The sequence below is a fragment of the Alosa alosa genome, chromosome 5 (assembly GCF_017589495.1).
Source record: "Alosa alosa isolate M-15738 ecotype Scorff River chromosome 5, AALO_Geno_1.1, whole genome shotgun sequence".
Lineage (NCBI taxonomy): Eukaryota > Metazoa > Chordata > Actinopteri > Clupeiformes > Clupeidae > Alosa > Alosa alosa.
In genome coordinates this window covers 26,417,429-26,440,464 of record NC_063193.1, presented here as the reverse complement: position 1 = coordinate 26,440,464, position 23,036 = coordinate 26,417,429, and the positions used below count along the sequence as shown (strand labels likewise).

General features: G+C 41.4%; 1 protein-coding gene across 1 annotated transcript; it reads right to left on the bottom strand.

The window, feature by feature from the left end:
- Nucleotides 1-222: 222 nt before the first annotated feature.
- Nucleotides 223-19,902, bottom strand: piwil1 (piwi-like RNA-mediated gene silencing 1). The gene is made up of 22 exons (XM_048244458.1): nucleotides 19,796-19,902; nucleotides 18,419-18,510; nucleotides 17,535-17,615; nucleotides 16,767-16,887; nucleotides 15,830-15,958; nucleotides 14,542-14,756; nucleotides 13,223-13,344; nucleotides 13,048-13,128; nucleotides 12,530-12,727; nucleotides 11,501-11,609; nucleotides 11,044-11,170; nucleotides 9,799-9,916; nucleotides 9,434-9,548; nucleotides 8,831-9,018; nucleotides 8,261-8,333; nucleotides 7,723-7,923; nucleotides 3,220-3,323; nucleotides 2,558-2,628; nucleotides 2,199-2,352; nucleotides 1,690-1,815; nucleotides 941-1,088; nucleotides 223-696 (listed from the first exon to the last, which is right to left on the bottom strand). Exons 3-22 carry the CDS (start codon nucleotides 17,601-17,603, stop codon nucleotides 580-582), a joined length of 2,586 nt encoding a protein of 861 aa, XP_048100415.1. The 5' UTR covers nucleotides 17,604-17,615; nucleotides 18,419-18,510; nucleotides 19,796-19,902; the 3' UTR covers nucleotides 223-579.
- Nucleotides 19,903-23,036: the final 3,134 nt, after the last annotated feature.

The window sequence follows — 23,036 nt, the reverse complement described above, 5'->3', positions numbered from 1 at the left end:
GATTTAAGTCACATTGCAAGCTGCTTTGATAAACAATCAGTTGATCGCCAATGTGGAAGAACTTAGATATCAGGGCATTAATATGGTGATTCATCAGAATTGCCAGGGTGAATCCTGGAGCATTTTTTGTTTATGCAACACAAAACTACAAACTAAACTTTTAACTTAGATGGAAGAAGTGCAAGATTGGACCAAAGTTAAACCACCATCAACGACTGCATGCACCAATAGTAAGTTTAATGCAAAAAAAAAGTCACTTTTTTTCCCTCCAAACAATTGATTCAGTAAGTTGTTAAATTCTGTATTTTGCATTCACACAATTTCAACCAATGATGATTATTTGACAACACCAGACTTAAACGAACAAATAGTCTAAAATCAAAACTCATCATTTAAACAAAATAAAAAGGCAGGCAGTAAAGTAAATATCAAGTATTTCTAAGGTAAAAAAAAAGTTTGACTGGTATGGCTTCACTATCCAGAACTTCCAGAACATATAAAAATAACACACATGAACAGAACAAAGGGCTTAAGGCGGCCCCAGGCTTCTACAGGTAGTACAGGAAGTCATCAAGGCTTCTACAGGTAGTACAGGAAGTCATCCAGGTTGTAGTTGGGCTCCTTATGGATGCTCTGACCCACCAGGAAGGCCAGTTTGTGGGCATACTGGCATGGGGCTGGCACTCGGACAATGCCCTATGAAATGAGAGAAGAGAGAGAACCTGTTTGTCAAAACAAAATTGTAAGGATTTTCACAATTTGTTTTTTTTTTTTTTTTATTAAGTTGCTGCTCTTCCCATTGTCAACACCACCACAACAAAGTCAAATCAAATTAAGGAAGCAAGGGCTTCTCTTTGCATGTAGACCATTTTAACCTGATGAGCCATCCCAACCCACCTCGTGTGTGTGTGTGTGTGTGTGTGCAATGAGCATCCATTACCTGCCAGTTGTAGTAGAGGTGGCACATCTTGTAGGTGAGCCTCTGCATGTGGTCTGGCTTGAGGCCGCTGTTGTCGTAGACCACGTTGTAGTGAGTGGGAGAGACGCTGCCCATACGTACGGCCTGACTGACAATGAAGAAGTCATACCTGGGGGGGGGGGGGCAAGGGGTAGGAAGAGTCCACACAAAAATACTCAGTGGTTAAAAAGGTGCACGATAAACTAAATACAATGAAAGGCACACATTAGATCTCTGAAGTTCGCCTACAAAAAAAGATGCCATCTTTAAGATCTGGTACCTTGCGATTTTTCCTATGGGAAAATAACATGAGGTTTTTAAAATGCAGACGTTTTGCTCAACACACTTTTGTCCTCTGCCTTCGAGTGGGTACTGTGATCTTCGGTAACTTAAGACAGCAAACTTAGATTTTTTTGCTACCCCAGAGCTAACTTGCAATGCAACTTGCCATAGGCAAGTTAGCTTCAATTAACACCTGTATCTCCTTTTATGGGCAAAGATGGCAGCTTTGGTTCCTTTTTGGAGGCGAACTTCAGAGGTCTATTGGAGATGCAGACAATTGCATGTGCATGAAGTACAGTCAAAACCATTTATCAATATCAGACAAGGCAACCAATTCAATCCAAAAAAATCTGCAACAGCCGGTTGAGTGGGGTGGAGGGGAGGGGAACTTGGGTTATATTGTTCATGCGATACACACAGTGTTTGTGTCTATTCAAATACAGACGTACCACTCCGGGCGCGTGACCTCCGTGTCGATGACTGTGCCAGGCGGGGGATTGGTCAGTTTGCCGTCGATGCAGGCAAAGAAACGGGAACAGATGCGTTTTTTCACCACCACCACCGTCAGCTTGGGCCTATAGGAGCACAGCATCACTGATCACACTGCCCAATAGGAGCACAGCATCACTTATTACACTGCCCAATAGTAACACATCACTGATCACACTGCACAATAGTATGAATTTGAATTTCCCCATGGGGATCAATAAAGTATCTATCTATCTAGTAACACATCACAATGCCCAATAGTAACACATCACTGATCGCACTGCCATAACAGTACAGAATCACTGATCCCACTGCCCAATAGTAGCACATCACTGATCCCACTGCCCAATAGGAGTACAGCATCTGGACTTCTACTAATCAAATCTAACCATCAAGTCATGCCAATCTTTAAGTGTTTAATTACATAAATGAATAAAAATAATTAAAACATGGATGGAAGAGATCGTACGCGTAATCCTGTCCAAGGGCTTTGATGGACTGCATGATCTGAGCGATTTCGTAGTTGACCACTGTCTGCAGCATGCCGTCGCCGACTCCGTCACGGTACACAATGATGCGTGACGGCAGGCAGTTGTTGTGCTTGTACCACGCCTTCAGGGCAGCTGAGAAAGACGGCAAAGGAGACATTGCTCAGGAATTCATACAAAGCAGAGGGATATAAAATAACGACAACAGCTGAGAAAGTCCACCAACACTTCCTCAGAATCCTTCATACTCCCCTGATCAAAGTGGGAATGGGATTTGAAAATCACACACACAAGTTAATGTTGTGCTTGCAGCTTTGATTACAACAGTTGCACAACTTACCGTGCAAAGCCTCCTTCAAGCTATCAATAATCTCCTGTCCACGGTTCTGCAGCACACATTTGGAAAACCATCTGGAAAAGCAAAGCAGGTCATTAGTTTAAACCGTACCTAACTTTAGAACTTGGTGCGTGAGTGGTAGGCTACAGTGAGAGCAAGAGAGCAAGAGAATGCAGATCCCTCCATCACCTTCCTCTCATGGGCGGATTATGAACTTCCGGGCCCCTGGGCCCAGATGTATTAAGGGCCCCCTCACTAATTGTTGTATATGTGGGAGGGGGTTGGGGATCCTCCCCCAGAATTTTTTTATTTGTTTGATGTTATTTCCTGTATTCTGGTGCATTTTGGGGGTGGCCAATACTAAATTAAATCAGATTCATAGCCTACATCTTTTTGTTTGTTGATTTGCTAAAAGCTGGAAAAGAGCAGCTGGTGACCAAAGTGGAGATAGTGAAGCAGACTTATGCATAGCTTGAACTGTTGGCCATTGAATTACATTGCAACTCCTCAGACTGGAGCTGTATCTTTCATCCGTCTGTTGATCATACCCTACAGGTGCATTGAAAATGAAATTAAAGCGTAGGGAAACTGTTACGCTACTGCGCTTTAGGGGAAACGGTGCCCTAATAAGAAGTTTGTGTGTGTGTGTCCGCACGAGTTCCCACCTGGAACAGCTCTGGTTGAGGCTGGCCACCAGGGCGCCGATGGATCTCTTCCCAGCCAGCGTGTCGTGGTAGCAGTCGATGCCCACCACCATGAGCTGCTTCAGCTGTGAGACAACAGAGCATAGCAGGGACTCGTCAAGACGGTCACCAGATGGCCATTACAAGAGCCTGAGGTGCGTTCAAATTCCTTCAACAGAGGTGAACTTTGAGGCGAACAAGTTTACAATTTTTTGATATTTTTAGTGTAATATCACCATTGCCATGGTCTCAACATACTTAAACAATACAAAATATAAAATTAGGACAAAACAAAATTATAAATTAAAATTGTATAGTGGAATAAAACAATTGGAATAAAAACATGAATGAATAAATAAGTAAGACAAAACATACAATAAACAACAATAAAACTGTATGAGACAGTAAAGACAGTACATATCCCCTGGAAATATGAACAATAAAGCAACAGTCAGTGAAGCAAGGGTGATCAAAGGGCTAGTGGTTGACCAAAATGTTGGGGGAAAAAGAAAGGTTTTTAGTCTGGAATAAAAACAGTCCACAGAGCCCGATTCTCTGACATGTAAAGGGAGGCTATTCCAGAGTGTAGGTGCACAGTATGCAAATGACCTGTGTCTAGCTGATTTCTTCTTTACGGATGGAACAATCAGATGGCCAGCACTCATAGAGCGCAGAGCACGTGATGGTTTGTAGGGCTTAAGGAGCTCGCTCAGGTAAACAGGTGCAAGATTACGCAAGGCTTTGTATGTTAAAAGGAGGATTTTAAAATCGGATCTGGCTTGTATTGGCAGCCAGTGAAGAGAAGCTAGGACTGGTGTAATGTGACTGTATAAATTTGAACTATTTTCGGTAAACATTCTCTCAATAGTAACTCTCCATCCAACTCTCAACATGTTGGCATAGAACTACCTCCTCAAACTGTTTTCCAAACCTTTGTAGAAAACTTGCAAACGTTCGCCTACGTTTGTGCATTTGAACACACCTCTGGTTTAGAGACAAACCTGGGTCCACCAAGTCAGTGGTTCTCAAAGTGTGGGGCGGGCCCCACTAATGGGCAATAGAGACATGACAGGTGGGGCGCAATGAACAGGAGGACATCTGTATTTTGTGCCTGTCTTTATTAATGCCTTTCTTTTTTGACAAGGAAGATCATAGGATTTATAAACATACGGACATGAATTAAATCATCAGATCCAGAAGACTTAGACGGTTGGGAAATGTAACATGGAACCAAAAGGCGAAAATAATACTTTAATGTTACCATTTCGCCAGGGTGATTGGGTCAGGTGGGGCTTAAAAATTCACCTCCAAATTGGGGAATGACAGAAAAAGTTTGAGAACCACTGCACTAAGTGGTAAACCTCCAAACTGAAGAGCCCTGTGACTTTTTCCAGGGGAATGAAACCCTAATATTCTATTAACAGCTTCACCACTTACTCTCGAGTTAACTTACCCAGGTGTAACCGAACTGTAAGTTGAATGTAATTCCCAAAGTCGTTTTAGATAAAAGTGTCTGCTAAATGAATGTAATGTAAACGTAAACTACACATTGGTAATACTAATGTGAACTGGCTAGAGGATAGACAAAACACCCAAAAACCATAAGACCCATATTCCTATTAAAGCAACACCAAAGCACTTTTCCTGTCGCACGCACGCTATTTGTTTATGCAGCACTGGCTTTGGAAATAACGATGTCTACAGACAAGGTAGAGTATGTTGCATGATTTTATGAAAGTATGATTTATTGCAACATCAGAAGCAAGTCAAATTTGTAGTTTCTTATGCCTCATTCCATCGAACTACAGATCCGCTACCCGATCTGGCAAACTTGCATAGTGCGGTTATAGCCGATAGAGCAGGGGTATTCAATAATCTTCAGCGAGGTCCAGTTACAGAAAATTTCCTCAAGCAAAGGTCCGGAACATCATAATGTTTAGGCTATGTATATGTATGTATGTATAATATATATACAGGGGCGGAGCCAGAGGGGTGGCTCCGGGTGGCACAGGCCACCCTTGAGATTCGATTGGCCACCCCAGGTGCCACCCCAAATCCTAGTCTACGACACATTAACATGGTGTAAGGCAGGACCTTTCTTGATGCACTTGCAGCAGTGTGAAGTGTCAGATGTCAGAAATGTAAGTGGCAAACACACTTGCCTTTATTGGCCTCGCTGGCACAATTGAACTGGCGGAACTAAAGGTTTCCCGATCAGGAATTACTCCTTAATACGCAACTTTGTGTAGGCTTAACAGAGGTAGCCTAAATATCGCGGCCTATGACGATGACGGCTTTAAAAAAAAAAAAATATAAAAAAAAAAAATTTATTTCACTTGTCTCGCCTGGATTGAAGGCAGAATGTGGGCTGTTAAGCAAATAGATAATGAGGGTCGGAGATTCCGTTAACAAAACCTAAAGTTTTGCTAACATTTTCTTCATTATTATCAGAAAATATGTCTCCATGCAGGGCAGGGCTGGTTCTAACCTAGGCTAGGCTACTATATTTGGGTGGGCTGGTAGAAATTTTGGGTGGGCAACATGGCAAAGCTGTCAAATTGGATCAAAACTAACATAAGCACAAAACAAAAACAAAACAATCAGTACTACCTAGCTTGAGTTGCTGCAGCCAACAGCCAGGGATAGGCAGTATGTCTGATACATGTATGTAAAATACAAAATAGTATGGTCATTTTTATTTTATTGGAAAAAAATGGCATCATATTTTGTATCAAAATACTTTATAGGTTTGTAGTTTAAAAATAGTGCCAAATTATTTTGGTAAAACCAATAACCTACTTTTAATGATGTGATTATAAAAGTGCAAAACAATGAATGCAGCACTGGTGCTGACTTGTAATTTGCCGTTCATTTGAGTTGTTGTGATCAGAATATTGAGATTCAGGCAGATAAGTTTCTTGAGAACTTTAGTCATCCATTTCAAACACATGGATGTTTGACGTGCACAATGTTTGCACACATCCACAATACACTCCTTCATACCAACCTCAAGTTTCTTGAGAACTTTAAAGTTCTCAAGAAACTGATGATTAATCATCTAATCTGAAGACATGGAACCAGTTATGGTTGCCCTGCAACAAGTTACCCCACGTGAAAATTTAATTAATAATTTGCCCAGACTTGTTGTGAATATAATATTGAGATTCAGGAAGATAAAATTGCTCACATCCACAATACACTCCTTCATACCAACCTCAAGTTTCTTGAGAAAATAAACAAATAGACAAAAAAGCAGGTCAAATTATTGTAACAGCTACAAAAATAGATGACCATAGAGTGGGGGAAATGTATTGGATGAGTATATTTTGTATATCTTCATTTACAGTAATATAATAAAATTGATTATATTTTAATGTCCCCATGATGGAATTTGTTTTAGAACAGCATAGCCCAGTGACAGACAACTTAGATAATTAACTTTAATATGTTTGTATTAATTTTTATTCAAATACAAAGACATTTTATGTGAGAGTAAGGTATTTGTTTTTTTGTCCTTCAATTTATGAGTATGGTGTTTGCATCTGGTTTCCCTAATGTATGTGCTAATTTCACATCTTGAGCCGGTTTCTGTTTATCTGGATGTTTTGCCTCATGCCACCCTTGAATCAGTGCCTCACTAGTGCCACCCTTGTTAAAAATGTCTAGAAGCGCCACGATAGATAGATAGATAGATAGATAGATAGATAGATCTAGATCTCTCCTCCCGTTTCAGGCCATCAGTCTCTTCTCCATAGTAGGCTACTTTACTCACTGACTCGACTTTATCAGAATTCACAGATTTCACTGGCTGAGTAGCAGCAAGTTTAAATGATGGTTCCTGAAGCTCCTGAAGTAAATGCTGTTATCCTCACCAACGAAACATTTAGCGCAGCTTTGAAATCTTACGTGAAAATCTAAATTAGGCTATTATGGTCTGGGTCCGGATAGGATCACGTCACGGACTCAGACCACGGTCCGCCATTTGGTGATCCCTGCGATAGAGGGTCGCGAAGCGAATGCAGAAGTGCCAGTCACCCTGTTACGAGCTGATGAGCCACTGAAACGATTTTGGAAACATTATTTTAAGGTACAAAAAACCCTTTAGTGTTGCTTTAAAGTGTTTGGGCTTGTATGAGTGTACACAACATGTACTGCCCTCTTTATCCTTCTGTCGAGTAAGATTATCCTTATGAACAAGTACACAACATCGTCCCCTTAGAATTACAAGGTTCTATCTGACATTTTTGTCAAAATTTGAGTTATTGACATATTCTTATTCTGTGACGCCTTAAGATGTGGTGAGGCGTTTTTGAACATTATATCTAAAGAGGTTTGTTCCGCTTATCAGTATAACTCAGATCAATGCCTTTGCCTTTACTTGTGCATCGTGTGTGCGTGTGTGTGTGTGCATGTGTGTTTGTGCAACGTGTATGTGTGTATGTGTGTGCGCATGTGTGTGCGCGCGCGTGTGTATGTGCGCTTCACCGGCACGTCGACGCTCCACAGCTCTCCCCCCATCTTGCAGTTCATCTGCAGGGCGATCTTGGTGGCGACGGTCATGAGGGCCTGTGGGCGACTGAGGGTGCGCGCCACCACACACTGGCTGGGTGTCGGGCACTCCACACACAGCTGCTTCTTCACACAGTCGTACTTGTCCTTACGGTTCGACGGTAGGACCACCACCGCCTACACAACACAGACACACACACACACACACACACACACACACACACATTACATTACATTACATTACATTACATTACATTAGGCTGACGAATTTTTAACCAAAGCAACTAACATGGTAAACAGTTTAAGTTTTAAAGCAATTCTCTCAACAATTTAAAAACAGTAGAGTACAGTAAGAATAAGTGCATCAGACAAACACACACAAAACAATAAAATGTAAAAGCTAAGAAACTAAACTAAAAGCAAATTTTGTTTAAGAAACCAACCAGACATTCAGATTATTTTTAAGAGACACATAGTGGTGTGTGTGTGTGTGAATGAGAATTAGGCTAATTACCATCTGGGTTCCTGGGCTCACGTTCTGCTGGAGGGCCCTCAGCAGGGAGTCCTGGCGATCTTCATACTCAATCCTGTTCAACACGGCCAAACACGTCATTAAAAAGGCTTCGGTCACTGACCACACCACCACACAGATCCTTCAGACAGCCAATCACCTCGTTTTAAATGTCAAGGCCCTCGGAAGTCAACCAATGATGTATGGAGCTACTTTGAGCCTCGTAAATGGTGTAAAACAGTGATTTATTTGCATGGCTAGGCTGATGCCCGAGGCACCCTCCATCAAAAAACTGTTGGTAGCATCGCCTAACTAGCGCCAGATTTCTGAGTGCAGGGGACAAGCCGAGATGAGCTGAGACATACGTTCACACTCGGTATCATGTTTCAACACACTTTAGGTCAATATCACACCGGAATTCTCCTTTAAGTTTGTCATTAACAATGCTTCCATTTTCTTTAGGAAGAATGTCGAGAAAGAAAGAGAGCGAGAGAGAAAGGCAGACACAGAGACCGACAGAGATGGAGAGAGATGGAGAGAGGGAGAGAAAGGAGTGTGTGTGTGTATTCTTACATGGTGGCTTTTGCCATGCGCATGCCCATGGGCCCGGCCACCTTGTTGAGCGTCTGCAGCAGGGACTGGGCCACGTCTGCGTTGCGGCGGGTGAAGAGCATCACCCAGTTCTGCAGCGGCATGCAGCTGATCAGGGGCACACCGCGCATCTCCTTGGACCAGTCCGCCGCCCACGGGCTGTACTCAAACTACAACACACACACAGGAATCACCTCAACACAGTTGTAACTGAAGACAGAAATACCTGAGGTACAAACAATCAAAAGTGTCAAGAAAGGAATAAAGTGGAATGGGTGAAGGCTGGTTTTAGCAACATCGTCAAATAAATTTTGATTGTGTATGATTGGCTCATTCACTCCCTCACTCTCCACCTCAAGCTGGTGTCTGGTGAGCGTTATTGGTGCATAATGGCTGCCGTGCATCACCCAGGTGGGTGCTACACATTGGTGGTGGTTGGTGAGGTTCCCCCTTCCCTGTGAAGCGCATTAAGTGTCTAGAAAAGCGCTATAACGTGGTGTTGTATGCAAAGAACACATAGCATATGTTGAATGTGTGAAGACATCTTTCAACCGTCAAAAGTGTGTGTGCGTGCGCGTCCCTCACCGTCCTGCTCCCCTGGATGATCCTCTCGGTAGGAAGCACGCGCCCCTTCAGGCTCAGGAGCTTGTCCTCAAAGCTCAGACCCCATGGAGTCAGCTCGTTCTGTGCCTGTGGGCTCCTGAAAAAACATACCAGACACACACACACACAGCAAATATAACACCATGACCTTATTAAACATGAACATTGACTAGGCAGCTCAATGCTCCTACAAGCCATATGAATGAGAACTTTGTTGACAGACTTTGCACTTTGATCACATTTTTAAGTTAGGCTCCCTAAGTATGAGTACTCAAGATAATGAATAGTTAAAATAATTTCTCGTAAGTTTGAGTCAAGTTGAGTTAGACAAATGTGTTACTACTTACTTCTGGATCTTTCCAACAAATTTGTTCAGCCGATTCTCCCTCTGATCGGGGGTCAGTCTGGTGTGGGTGGACAGGTCCTTCATGATGTTGAAGTCATTGCGCATCTTATCCGTCAGGCCTTAGGAGGGGGGCACACACACAAAAAAAGACCAAACATGACAAACTGACCGACCGATAGCTTATCAAACCCTCTCCTCTCATTGACCAACACTGCACCACAGAAACATTTCAAATTTCTGCCAGTAACTTCTTCACATGTAAGACTACATCATATACCTAGTTTTAAGGTAAAAGCCTATTCCTCAAATTAGACAACCATTAAATAACTTCCAAATGGAAAAGTGTTAAGGAAGTTAATTTGTAGTACAATTGTTGACGGAAGAATGTGCTTTAGTTTTGCCGCAGCATCCGCCATCTCAATCCTCACCTACATGCCTCGATCTTTCCTACTTCAACACGAGGCACGTTAGCAGTTTTCTAAGCTGTGGTACGATGTTCATGGAAAAAAACATGCTTCAGTGTTTCCTGTTACATTTGAATTAGCTCCAAATTAATAGTCATGTCCGTCATGTGATTGTCAGGCCTGGTTGCCAAAACGTTACGTGTGGATTAAACTTTTCTAATTAATTTGGAGCTAATTCTAGTGGGCAGATTATTTTTTCCTTTTTCCTGTTCTGCCTTTTGTCCAGTACCTAATGCTTATTAGATTTAGGCGTGCTGTCTCGAACACATCATTTTCTGTTACACCTGCCCTCTTCCACCCTCACCCATAGATATATATAGAATGGCTAGATGTCTTGTCCGCGCTGCTGGCCAATGGAGGTCGACGTCCGCACCGGGCGGCCATCTTGCCACAGTCAGCTCGCTAACTCATAACATTGTGTTTCAATAGTGCACTGTAATGACAGGTAGTGACCTGAAGGTGTCATTGTTATAGCCTGGGGGCATTGTTCTGCCTTTAGTAGAAGAGCCATCAGGTACCACAGAGCCCACCAGATAGCTTGTCTGTGACAAGATGGCCGCCGGTGATGCCGTTGGAGACTCCGATATATATATATATATATATATATATATATATATATATATATATATATATATATATATATATATATATATATATATATATATATATATATATATACACACACATACACATACATATATATATATATATATACATACATACATACATATACACACACATATAGATATATCTATGCCCTCACCTGTGCGCTCTGATCTCACCTGTCAGGAAGCAGAACTCTGGGACGAGCAGGGCAGGGCCAGGAGGAGGGGCTCCAGCTGGTCCCCTCTTCTTCACATTGCTGATGAGCATCACCTGGTTCCCATCGCTGATGTCCAGGTTATATTGCTGTCCATCGAAGAGCACAGATGGAGAGATTTTTTATGAAAGATGAGAAGGAGGGAAAAGGTGAAGGGGGAATTTGGGTGGGAGGGGAGATAAGGACACAAAAAGAGAAGAACAAAAGAACAAATGAATGAATGAATTCATGGGTTTCATCGGGTCCCTTGACGCAGGTGTATAAACTCAAGCACCTAGATTATGAATTCAGAGTTGCAGACTGCATGGTGCTTGATTAACACCTGTGGAAAGGGACCTGATGAAACCCATGAATAACTACTTTCTGTTTTGGAAACAGGAACAAGCAGTGGGGATTAAATGACTCCTCTCGATCACTACCGTCTTGTAGTACTGCTTGAAGCTGATCTCAGTGTCGCCCCTCTTGAAGGTGTTGTTGGGGGTGTGGTCCCAAGCAATATCATCGACCCTGTAGGTCTTGTTGTTGTACCTTAGGGCAAGAACACACCAGAACCACGTTTACACACTATATTCACGTCGAATCACTGTATAGAGTTAAAGTAACAATGTTGACTGTGTGGAAACACTTCTCAGGACTTTAGAGCACGAAAAATCTGGGCCTGAAGCCACTGTATAAATGCCCACTATATGTATTATACAAATTCTTATATTTTATTTGTTCTTAACGACTCATGTTAGAGCTCTACAATTAATAATAACGGACACTCCCTCTCGGTCAGCGCAAAAACACACCAGAACCACATTAACACAGCGCATAAACACACCAGAACCACATTAACGCACTGCAAAAACACACCAGAACCACATTAACACGCCGCAAACACACACCAGAACCAGATTAACACGCCGCAAAAACACTATACTGAGTTAAATTAACAATGTTGACTGTGTGGAAACGCTTTTCAAGACTTCTTCAGGACCTGAAGCCACTGAATATAATGCTTACTATATCTGTATTATACCAATTGTTATAGTTTATTTCTTCTTAACCACTCATTCTAAAGCTCTACAATTATCAGGGTTCCTACTCTAAGTCAAATGTAAAATTCCATGACTTTTCCCTGACTTTAGGAAAATAATTTCCATGTCTTACTATACTATTTACTGACGTATAGCATTCAAGAATATTTTACTTTTTAGAGTGAGAGGTGAATGACATGGGCATTTAATAAACAAAGTTGGTATAAAGAAGCGTGAAAATATTTGTATTAATGAATTTTGTATATTCCATGACTTTGTCCCAAAAATGATCAAATTTCCTGACTTTCCATGTCTGGAATAGACTTTCCAAAATTGCATGATATTCCAGAAATTCCATGACCAGTGGGAACCCTGAACTATTAATAATGGACACTCCATCTCGGTCAGTGCAGCTGGAGACGCCCTTACTTGGTGAGCACGACGAGGCCAACCAGCTCCTTGGCACAGGCCTCGGCGAAGTTGTGGTCTCCGCACTGCCTGCGCAGATTAATCATGAAGTCCAGCACAGTCTCATTGCGCAACACCTTGTGGCTGACATCCATGCACAGCATGATGCTCTTCTCGTACTGCAGGATGTTGGTCTGGAAGCCAGGCCAGATAGTCAACCTGTACACGTGTGCACACACACACACACACGTGCGCACACACACAGAGAGAGGAAAGAGTTTGGAATGACCGATACAGAGCAGAATGTGGATGTTGACAACAGCATCTATAGCACCAAAAGCCACAGGGACAACTACATAACAATGTGCTTACAACCTGAATATATTTTCAAAAAGGCCTCACATCGACATGCATTAATGCGAGCACTACTGTGCTGTTGTATAACAATTAGTTGCATTTTTTGCACTAGTGTTTGATGTTATCTGCTGTTGTGCAGTTAGATCAGACAATATCAAAGATAAACTGACACACACACACACCTGTGCTGGGGAATGTTGAGGGGGTCATCAGGATTGTAGTGATGGCGGCCAATCTGTTGCATGTGTAAAATCCTCAGGATCCTGGTAACACAAGAACAAGTAAATGAGCAAGGGCAAAATGAAAGCTTCCGGAGATTCAGGGCACACAGAGACTTGTGCGCCATCACACACACACCTCCTAAAGATGATGTTGTAAAACTGCAGGCACACAGGGGAGGAGGGTAGCAGCTCATTGGTCAGGGTGATCTTGATCTGAACCTTCTCTCCATGTCTGGTCTCAGCACACAGCACTGTCTCCTAAACACACACAAATAAATGTGAGAATGGCTGAATCAGTAAAACTCAACTGTATCTTCCATACATGGAACATGCATCTCGTTTATACAAATGTTAAGTTTACGTCAACAAAATGGTTTGACAACTTAATACACACATCACACAACAGTGATGTGGGCAAAGTGTAAAATCAGTCTATGAGCAAAGTTCTCAATCTGCAAACTGTTCAATGCCTCACTTAAGGGAAGAGGAGAGATAGACTTCTCTCCATAGTCTGTCTGCCTCTTCACCCCCTCCATGTTTGGTACTGTCTGTCTACTAGCCACTTGTACCACTGTCTTTATGCCTCAGTTTGCGTGCTATATTAGCACATCAGCACATATGCATAACCCCATGCCACAGCCGAACTGTGGCCACACATACATTTTCTTAAATAGTTAAATATATAGATATATAGACTTTACTTTACTTCTGCATTGTTGCACTGTTGGACTCATTTGCACTATCACCATGACCACTATCACCATTGCACTACCACCATGACACTCATTCACACAGAGCACCTTACCATACCTTACTATGCACAGAGAATCACAGGCTCAGTCCCTGCCTCAGTCATTGCAAGCGCCTCTGATTTATTAATCACCACTATGTGGATACTGTTTTTAGAATTGATTTAGATTAAGTGTTAGTATAATTTGTAATTTTGTTATTTGTTTTTTAGTATATTTAGCATATTCTTTATCTTCTACTGTCCTTACTGCTTAGTTGTGTTTTTATATTATATACTTTAATTACTCTTTCTGCTGTTAAAGAATGTGTTTGTGTTGTATGTATGCTGCTGCTGAGACCTTGAATTTCCCCTGGGGATCAATAAAGTATCTATCTATCTATCTATCTATCTTCTCGTCCATGAACTAATAGCATCATGTGGCCTGAGACAGCTTAAAACAGGGATGCAAACACGTGTGTGGTGAAAAAATAGAGTAACACGAGCGGATCCCTTCGGATCTGCACCATTCACACAAGTCACCCAAAGTGACTTAAAAACAGCGGGAGGCGCCAAAAAGCACGCTGTTTGAATCCCTGAGCTGACCCACCACTGTTTGTGCGTAGGGTCTTCCTCATGGCATTACATTTATTAATATATTTTACATAGTTACTACGCAAGCTTTAGTTAGACTTTGCCCAGAATTTAAATCAGGGTCCATGGTGTACCGTGTCGGGCAGGCGGTGCGGGAGGAAGAGGATGGCTCCATCGAAGCTGCGCGCAGGGCCCAGTGTCTCCTCCTGCTGATGGATCAGCGCCACACGCAGCCTACGCGACTCCATGGGCGGGTTGAAGTCCACATGGTACTGATACAGAACCCACTCCGGCCGAGACATCAGGCGCACAAAGTTGGCCCGCAGCTCAATCGGGGAACCAGATGAACCTGTAGACAAACAAACAAATAAACAAACAAGAGATTAAGACAGTTTAAAAACCTTCACAGCTTCATCTTGTCTCCATTATTATGGGTACACCAGTCAGGAGACTGGACACATGGATTAAGCCTGGTCCGTCCCAGTGAAATTAAATGGAAAAACTCCACTGAAAATCATGCTCAGGCTTAAAGGAGAATTCTGGGGATCTCATAGATATCAAGGTCAGAGTACTATCCTCAAATCTTCAAAAGCCTCGGTGCCTTGAATTTGGGCAGAGTGAACACTTTAATTCAGGCACAGGCACCCTTTAAAGGTGACATGGAATGGATGAAGAGGGGATTTGACCGTGTTCTCTGATGTTAACATAGGAAGTATGCCATTTCTGTCAAAAACATGCTCAGATGCTATTTTACACACCCATTTACAACCCTTTAATTAGGCTGGGGAATAAACTGGCCCATTTTAGTAGATTTCTAGCGTCCCCACGTGGTTATCTGGCACGAACATGAATAATTTGGTGAGCTTTACCCAGACTTACACCAGTAGCCTTGTGGCCATGCACTGAACTCTCCTTATTCAGCAAAGAAAGGTAAAAATGTTTTTCCAGTCCATGTCATCTTTAATTCAGGGATCCTTTCAATTCAGGCACAGTGAACAATGAAGACTTTTAAAGCGATACTCCACCATTTGGAGAAATACACTCATTTTCCACCTCCCCTCGAGTTTTACCTTTCCCCAGAGTTTGACAGTAGCACTTTTATCTCCAGCTCATTGAATCAGATTAGACCGTTAGCATCTCTGCTATAAGATAACGGTCTAATCTGATTCAATGAGTTGGAGCTAAAAGTGTTATTGTCAGACTCAGAGAACGGCTGGATGAACCGGGGAAAGGTAAAACTCAATTGTTTAACTCAAGGGGAGGTGGAAAATGAGTATTTCCCCAAATGGTGGAATATCCCTTTAAGCCCTGTACGTGGAGTGATTCACTTGCTCCAGAAAAAAAGCAGGGTTCTGTGTGTGTGTGTGTGTGTGAGAACGAGAAAAAGAGTATGGTTCTGTGTGTGTGTTTTGGGTTTCATACCAGACTTGGAGTCCTTCACATGCTCCATCTGCTGGCGCGTGTGGACGTCGGAGTCATGGAAGTCACGCCGACGGCCTCCTCGCTCCCCGATCTTCACCTGCTGGAAGCCAGCCGAGATCTGGGCCACAGCTGGAGCGGACACAGAGAGGGAAGGAAAAGGAAACAGGAGACGAGAGACAGGAGCAACCAAGAATAAGAGTCAGGACAAAATGTCATAGGATATAGGTTTACATTTATTCATTTAGCAGACGCTTTTAACCAAAAACGCATATAAATAAATACAGGTAAATGTAAATGAATAAATATATATTCTGACAGTTCTGAGCCCAGGTTACAACAATTACCTTCAAGGGCAATGAACAGAAAAATAAAGTGATGTTGGAGCATTTCTGTTCTTGCGTTCGCCACCATATGATGGTCAATGGTATAACATACACTTTGGTCAATGTGTCCTGAGGTCTCCTATATATAATAGCGCTGCAATTAACTGGGCCTTTCCCAAGTATGACTAAGCATTAGCATTACAGCCATTATCTAGCAATGATCACCCATCTCATTCTGTTAGTGTTATATGTTAGAACACTAAATGCTGTACTAAGTAAAATCATGTATTCAGGCCAATAACCATAGTGTTGTGGAATTTTTGAGTGTCAAAAGTGGTGATATTGAACATCTAAAAGGTTTAAAATCTAAAGAACATCTACTGACCACAGGTCTAAGATCTAAAGGACATTTACTGATCAAAGGTCTAAGATCTAAAGGACATCTACTGACCAAAGACCTGCACAATTACTGACACCGGTCTCTGTAGTTCCAACTTGTACACAAATGAAAGACTCCAACACTCCCAAGTTGTTGCCCAAGCCTCTTAATTATAACGTGTTCCCAACTAATCAGTCCTATTTGTCCCGACTCCCAAGCCCTGACCCATCCATACCTTCCATAGTGGCTGGCGGAGGGGCTGTCTTCTGCCGGCCGCGGCCCACCAGCTCCCCTTCTGGCGGGGGCACGACATGGCGAGGGGGCTCGGGCGCAGCTGCTGCAGCTGCAGCCTGTTGCTGGAGGACAGATTTGACATGGAGTATTACCACAACGGCTAGTCTAACTTAATCCCATCCAGATGAAAGCAGACTCGAAAGGCATACAGTAGACCCGAACCAGATGAGTGCACAGACTACAGGGGTCCACTGTATTTTAATTAGTGGTCTACATACTCATCATAAATTGACAAATACATCCAGATTAATTACATTATCTCTGGTAAAAGTTGACTTTTTCATATGCATTAACAAATCTAACGTACAGTAAATCATACAGGGTTCTGATAAATAATTGAAAGTCTATTTTGCATGTTCTTGTTAACACAAGGAACCATAGTTACCTGCACTTAATTATTGAAATAATCCTTAAGCCCTGATGGAACCTTGGTCAAGTCAAATGTAATCATACTATTTCTATTAAAAAACATCATAACATGTTTTTTATGTTGTGGTTTTAATAATCTGCAATACTCTGAATGAGGTATGCCATCTAATTATTGTTCCACATATTTAAGTAAGTGGGAAACTTCGGAGTATGACTATTTATTCGGTCACATGTAGTGTCAAAACAGCAATTTAACCATTTGACCAACTTTAACGTAGCATTAACGTTACAATCTTCAGATGCTCTTGGAAGTCAGCATAGCAGAGGTTTGAAATCTTACCGCCCCAGGGGCTATGGTGTCTTGCCCCCGTGCTCGGCCTCGAGATCTTGCTCTTGCTCTTCCGGTCATGATTAAATGTTACTGTTTAGGAGAAAAAGTGAGCATACATTCAAATTTAAAATTAACGGGATTAATGTTCTGGCATGCCTACTGTAACGCCTCAACTGACCACGAGTGGAGAACACGTGTTCTGAAAGTTAGCGTCATCCCCATAGCACGTGGCCGCCATGCTAAAACCATGGATTTAGCCATGTGAAAACAATTTGCATAAATAAATATATATGAATTTGCATTCCTTAGAATCGAAAAAGTAATGTTAATTCCACTGAAATGCGCTAATTGTGTTACATTGATCATTTGAATGAATTGCCATAAAGTTAGGGCATTAGCATTACAGAAACGTTAACGTTACAACTCTGCTTTCTAGCCAACTTTGCTGGCTTTCACATTCCTTTCATGTTTGAATTCTGGGTTTGCTTGTTGGACAACCAAACCTTAACTTATGACTGGTTAATATTACCCTTATATTACAACTAATATTGTCTGTTCAGTCAAAATTCTTCAACAAAACTAAGTGTGGGCAAGTCGTGGGCGATAAATAAACTGTCAAGGCAGGATTATGATGAAGTTAACATTCCAAAGCCTAAAGAGCTGGCTAGATAGCCATCACAGTTAGCCAAGTCGGCTACCTCACCATGCTAACGTTAAAGCTGAAAAACAGTGCAAGCTCAACACTTGTTTGACCTCAAAATAAAGTTCATAATTGATTATCAATGAAATACAACGTGTTATTGGTCTCTAATAGACACGTTATACATTTATACGCAATTCCAATTAATGCTAACATCATTGCCTATTCTGAGCGTGGCTTCATCCTCACTCACCTCAAACTCATCCGATGATGTATGATCTGAAACGTTAGTGAAAAGGCCTTTTGTCTTCACACTGATAAGTAGTACTCCGCGTAAAACTTGTCCTGTCGGATCACACAACACTTAGAATAAATATGAACATATGTATTTTTTATTGTTGATATTATATTGTTGACATATTTTATCCAAAACACGAAGTATTTGGTGGGTCCCAATGACAGAACTGAGAAAAGTAGCGTCTGAGTGAGGCACTATTTCTTTTGGAAGGATATTGTGATTAATTCACATAGTCAGCCCTTACATTACATTCAAGTAAACCAAATTAAATCACACAAACCAAAATCGCCATGCTATACAAATGCACTGATTTTCTTTGGTGGTATAGCCCATTTATTTCTCCATTTACACAGAAGGTTCTCAACACCACTCATTCACTATATTCCTGCATATAGGCTACACACACCATTAAATCACCCTTAGATAAAGCAGCTCAGATAACCAGGAATCGATGCATTCAGTAGCATATGATGGAGGAGAGATAACACTACCACATGGGAGGTTCCAGAACAGGAGAAAAATTTCATAATTTGTTCGGAACATCATTCATTCACTATGCACAATAGGGCCTATAGTTATTCATTTACTGCTTAGCGCGTGAATGTTAGGAACACAGAAATTGACAGTCCTGAAATACACCAACTAAGAAGCCACATGTGAAATAGGCACACTAGCACAGGTAGACAGTGTAGATGTGAAGCAATGCAGGACATGCATATAATGCTCCACTCACCTGAAAAAACGTTCAAACTTGTCTCAAACATAAACAGGAGACTATATTGTCTATAACTATATGATCAAAAGGTATCAATTAGCATGTTTGCAAGCTTTTATCAGTGCCAAGTGTTTAATTGTTAGTGTATCCAATGGTTTTGTATATCTTTTAGGCATTTAGCGCACTAGTTTTTGACCTACATGTAAATGTTTATTATGTAAAAGTTTTCAGCACATTAAATAAAGCTACATTTTAACAGCAATCATATCCTGTGAGATTAACAAACTAGAAGAAACATGTTGGCCAAAACAGACAGCAGGAGACGCTGCAAGTGCCCAAGGCCTATGACACTTCTGCTCAGGTGAACTCAATCAGTCCATTACATCCCTTTGCCATCTAGTGCCAATTAGTTCCAATGCATTGCCATTGCAGTGTCGAAAAAGGCACAGGGGCACAGCTTCTCACTAAACAACCACAATTAGATTAAAATCCCTCACTCTGGCCTATAGACCTCTGAAGTTTGCCTACAAAAAAGTTACCATCTTTGCCCAAATAAGGAGATCCATCTTGAGATTTTCTCTATGGGAAAAAAACATGGGGATTTTCAATTATCGCACCTGTTAAACTCTCGTGGCCTCGAAGAAATCGGAAATACAGACGTTTTGCTCTACACAGTTTTGTCCTCTGCCTTCTAGTGGATACTGTGATCTTCAGTTCGTGAAGACGTCACACTTTGATCTTTGCTACCCCAGAGCTAACTTACAATGCAACTTGCCATAGGTAACCTTCAGTTAACACCTGGAACTTCTTATGGGCAAAGATGCCAGCTTTGGTTCCTTTTTGTAGGTGAACTTCAGAGGTCTATTCATGGGTTTCATCAGGTCCCTTTTGCCACAGGTGTATAAAATCAAGCACCCAGATTATGAATGCAGACTGGTGCTTGATTAATACACCTGTGGCAAGGGACCTGATGAAATCCTTCTTAATTCCATGATCCAGCTCTACACCCCTCTCGCCCACTGGTCCTCTGATGGGCATCTGATATGTCTGCCTTCCATCAACAATTTACAGTCAAGACTCTTTTCTTTGATTCCTCATTAAAGCTCTTTGCTCTAGGGATAGTTTTGGGATCTTTAAAAAGCACCGCCATAACGCCTATAGGCCAGGGTATAGGCAACCTGCGGCCCAAGGGTCACATGCGGCCCTTAAGCTCCTCTCTAGTGGCTCCCTGGCTTTCTTTAAAAATGGAAGTTATCAAATATTTTTAACAATTTTATATAGTTGTAAAGCTTCAAGCTGTTAACAGTTAGTGAAAATATTATACTGTACAATACAGCATATATGCATGGCGAGTACTATTCCTGAGGCTAATAAAGATAGAGATGTACTGATTTCTTTTAAATGGTTCTGATATCATTGCGGCCCCATACATTTTTTTTTATTATTTCTGGTAAAAAAATGGCCCTTTTAAGAGAAAAGGTTGCCGACCCCTGGCCTAGGCCTACCCCAGTGATTCTCAGTTTGGGGCGGCCCCCACAGGAATATAGACATGACAGATGGGGGATGAAGAACAAGAGGAAATTTGTTTTTTTGTGCCTAATGCCTTTCTTTTTTGACAAGGAAGATCATAGATTCAAAACAAAATACCCACACACAAACATAGTCATAAACAGACCGACATATGAATTAAAACATCATAAGATCCTATGAACCGACCAAATACAGCAAATGTAACGTGGAACCAAAATGTGACAATAATATTTTAACGTTATCATTTTGCCAGGGTGATTGGGTCAGGAGGGGCTTGAAAATTCCCCACCTCCAAAGTGGAGTGGAGAATGTGGGAATGACAGAAATGACAGAAAAAGTTTGAGAACCACTGGCCTACGCTAGGGCTATCTGTTTACCTTACAACTAATTAATTCTTACAGAGTTGTGGTTTGTTTATGTTTCTTGTTATTGTTCTGTTAGATGTTATTTAGTCTATTACTAATGTTTATATTTTTTATATTATATGAATTCTTTTTAAACTGTTAATTTTCAAAGTTAATGCTTGTAATGTTTACGTCATTTATGTTTTGTTATTGTAAGTCGTTTTGGACAAAAGCGTTCAGAACCATAAACATAAACAAGATCTTCCCTATTTCTTGCAGTGGCAGATGTGACTTTCAACGAATTTGTAACTTTCTTATGAGAGTTCATATCCAGAGCCATAGAAAGAGAGAATTGTGACACTCTTTGATGTCGCCGCCACGCGAACAAAAGCAAGTTAACCTGTGCTGATTGTCTGTATCGCAGGAGGGTGAGATTTCTGATGCTGGAGGGCGTAGTAACTCTAGTATTCGGACCAAGTGATCAGTTCAGTTCAGTTCAGTTCCAAAACTGTCTCCATGACCCGGAAACTGGCATGAAAAAGTGTCTTTTTCCTCTGTCTTTTATGGGAGTGTCGCCACTCTGTTTACTCTACTGTAGACATTCACTCAAAACACTGTCACCAGATATTGCAACTGCACACTGATGATTGCTCACACAAGCTGATTGGTTCAGACTGTTGGACTGCACACCACACCTGGTTTATGGATTTAGCTCTTGGTGTCGGGAAACTTCTGTTAAAGTACAAAAAGGCAAAGAGTATATTGCAGGATTGGTTAATTGACTATTACAGGTGAAATGTATACATATTTGGAGAACCTGAACCATTCTAATAGAGCTCCAACTCAGTCCAACCAGGATCAAAGATATACATACTCTCTCCATGCATCTTTATTTATGCACAGAACTTTGTGCAGCGACATACAAGCGTTTGAAACTGAACACACCCAAAATAATCTGAAAGACATCTCCCTTGATACCCCCCGCTGGGCGGCAATGTCCCGTTTTATTACCATCGTTTGTTTTGATGTAAACAAGATCAGAAAAGTCTCATTTGTTGACATGCACATAAATAGCACACAACATGGAGCTGAAGCACAAATTTGCTGTTTCGACAGTCAGCGGTTCAAAGGCAAGCTCACACTGGATCAGAGTCTGCCTCTCAGATCATATGATAGGGCCAGACTTGTCTGATGTTCGTGGGCTGCCATTTTGGGTGGAAATATAATGAGAACAGATCCACTGCATCTCACCAAGTCACTGTTATAGTTTTCACACATACATATCATTCATGTTTGCATTTGTATAGGAAACATTATAACAATGTGGTGTTAGCATTGTGCTGATAGGGATGCATTTCAAAATAATGAGAATATGATAACAATATCTAACTCGAATAATGTGTGCAATATGTTTGGTGTTCATCATTTGTATTTGTTGTTTCCCATTGTCATTGACATTTATAATATCCCAATGGAATAAATTTCATATAGCAAGTACTACTACTCTATATGAAGGCCTTTACTCCAAACTACAAGTCATTACAGATATGTTCAGATAAGTGGGACAGTCAATTTGCAGTCTCTTGTGTAAGCCTAGCAACAGTGCCTATACCTCAAAGTGGACGACTCCAGACTCCTGTCTTTGATGAATGATTGATGCCTCAAAACTGTTGAAGAAGTCAGCTGCAAAATCATTGGCTTACACATCCACTATCTGACTCTGAACACAGCTGTATCTGTTTTCTTTCCGTAATTAATTAAACGAATCAACAGTCTGTTCTTTTATTGACCCTCTTATCTTCTCTTTCTGACCCTTCCAAAGTCGTTCTATTCGAAAATACCAAACTATGAATTCTGGTCTCGGTGAGGTGGACTGCGCCATGTGGTATCAGATTTTTTAAAAAGGCATTCAGAACATGTTTGATGATGGTGGAAGTTATTGTCCAATGTTTATAACAATACCAGTGCATATTAAATGGTTCCT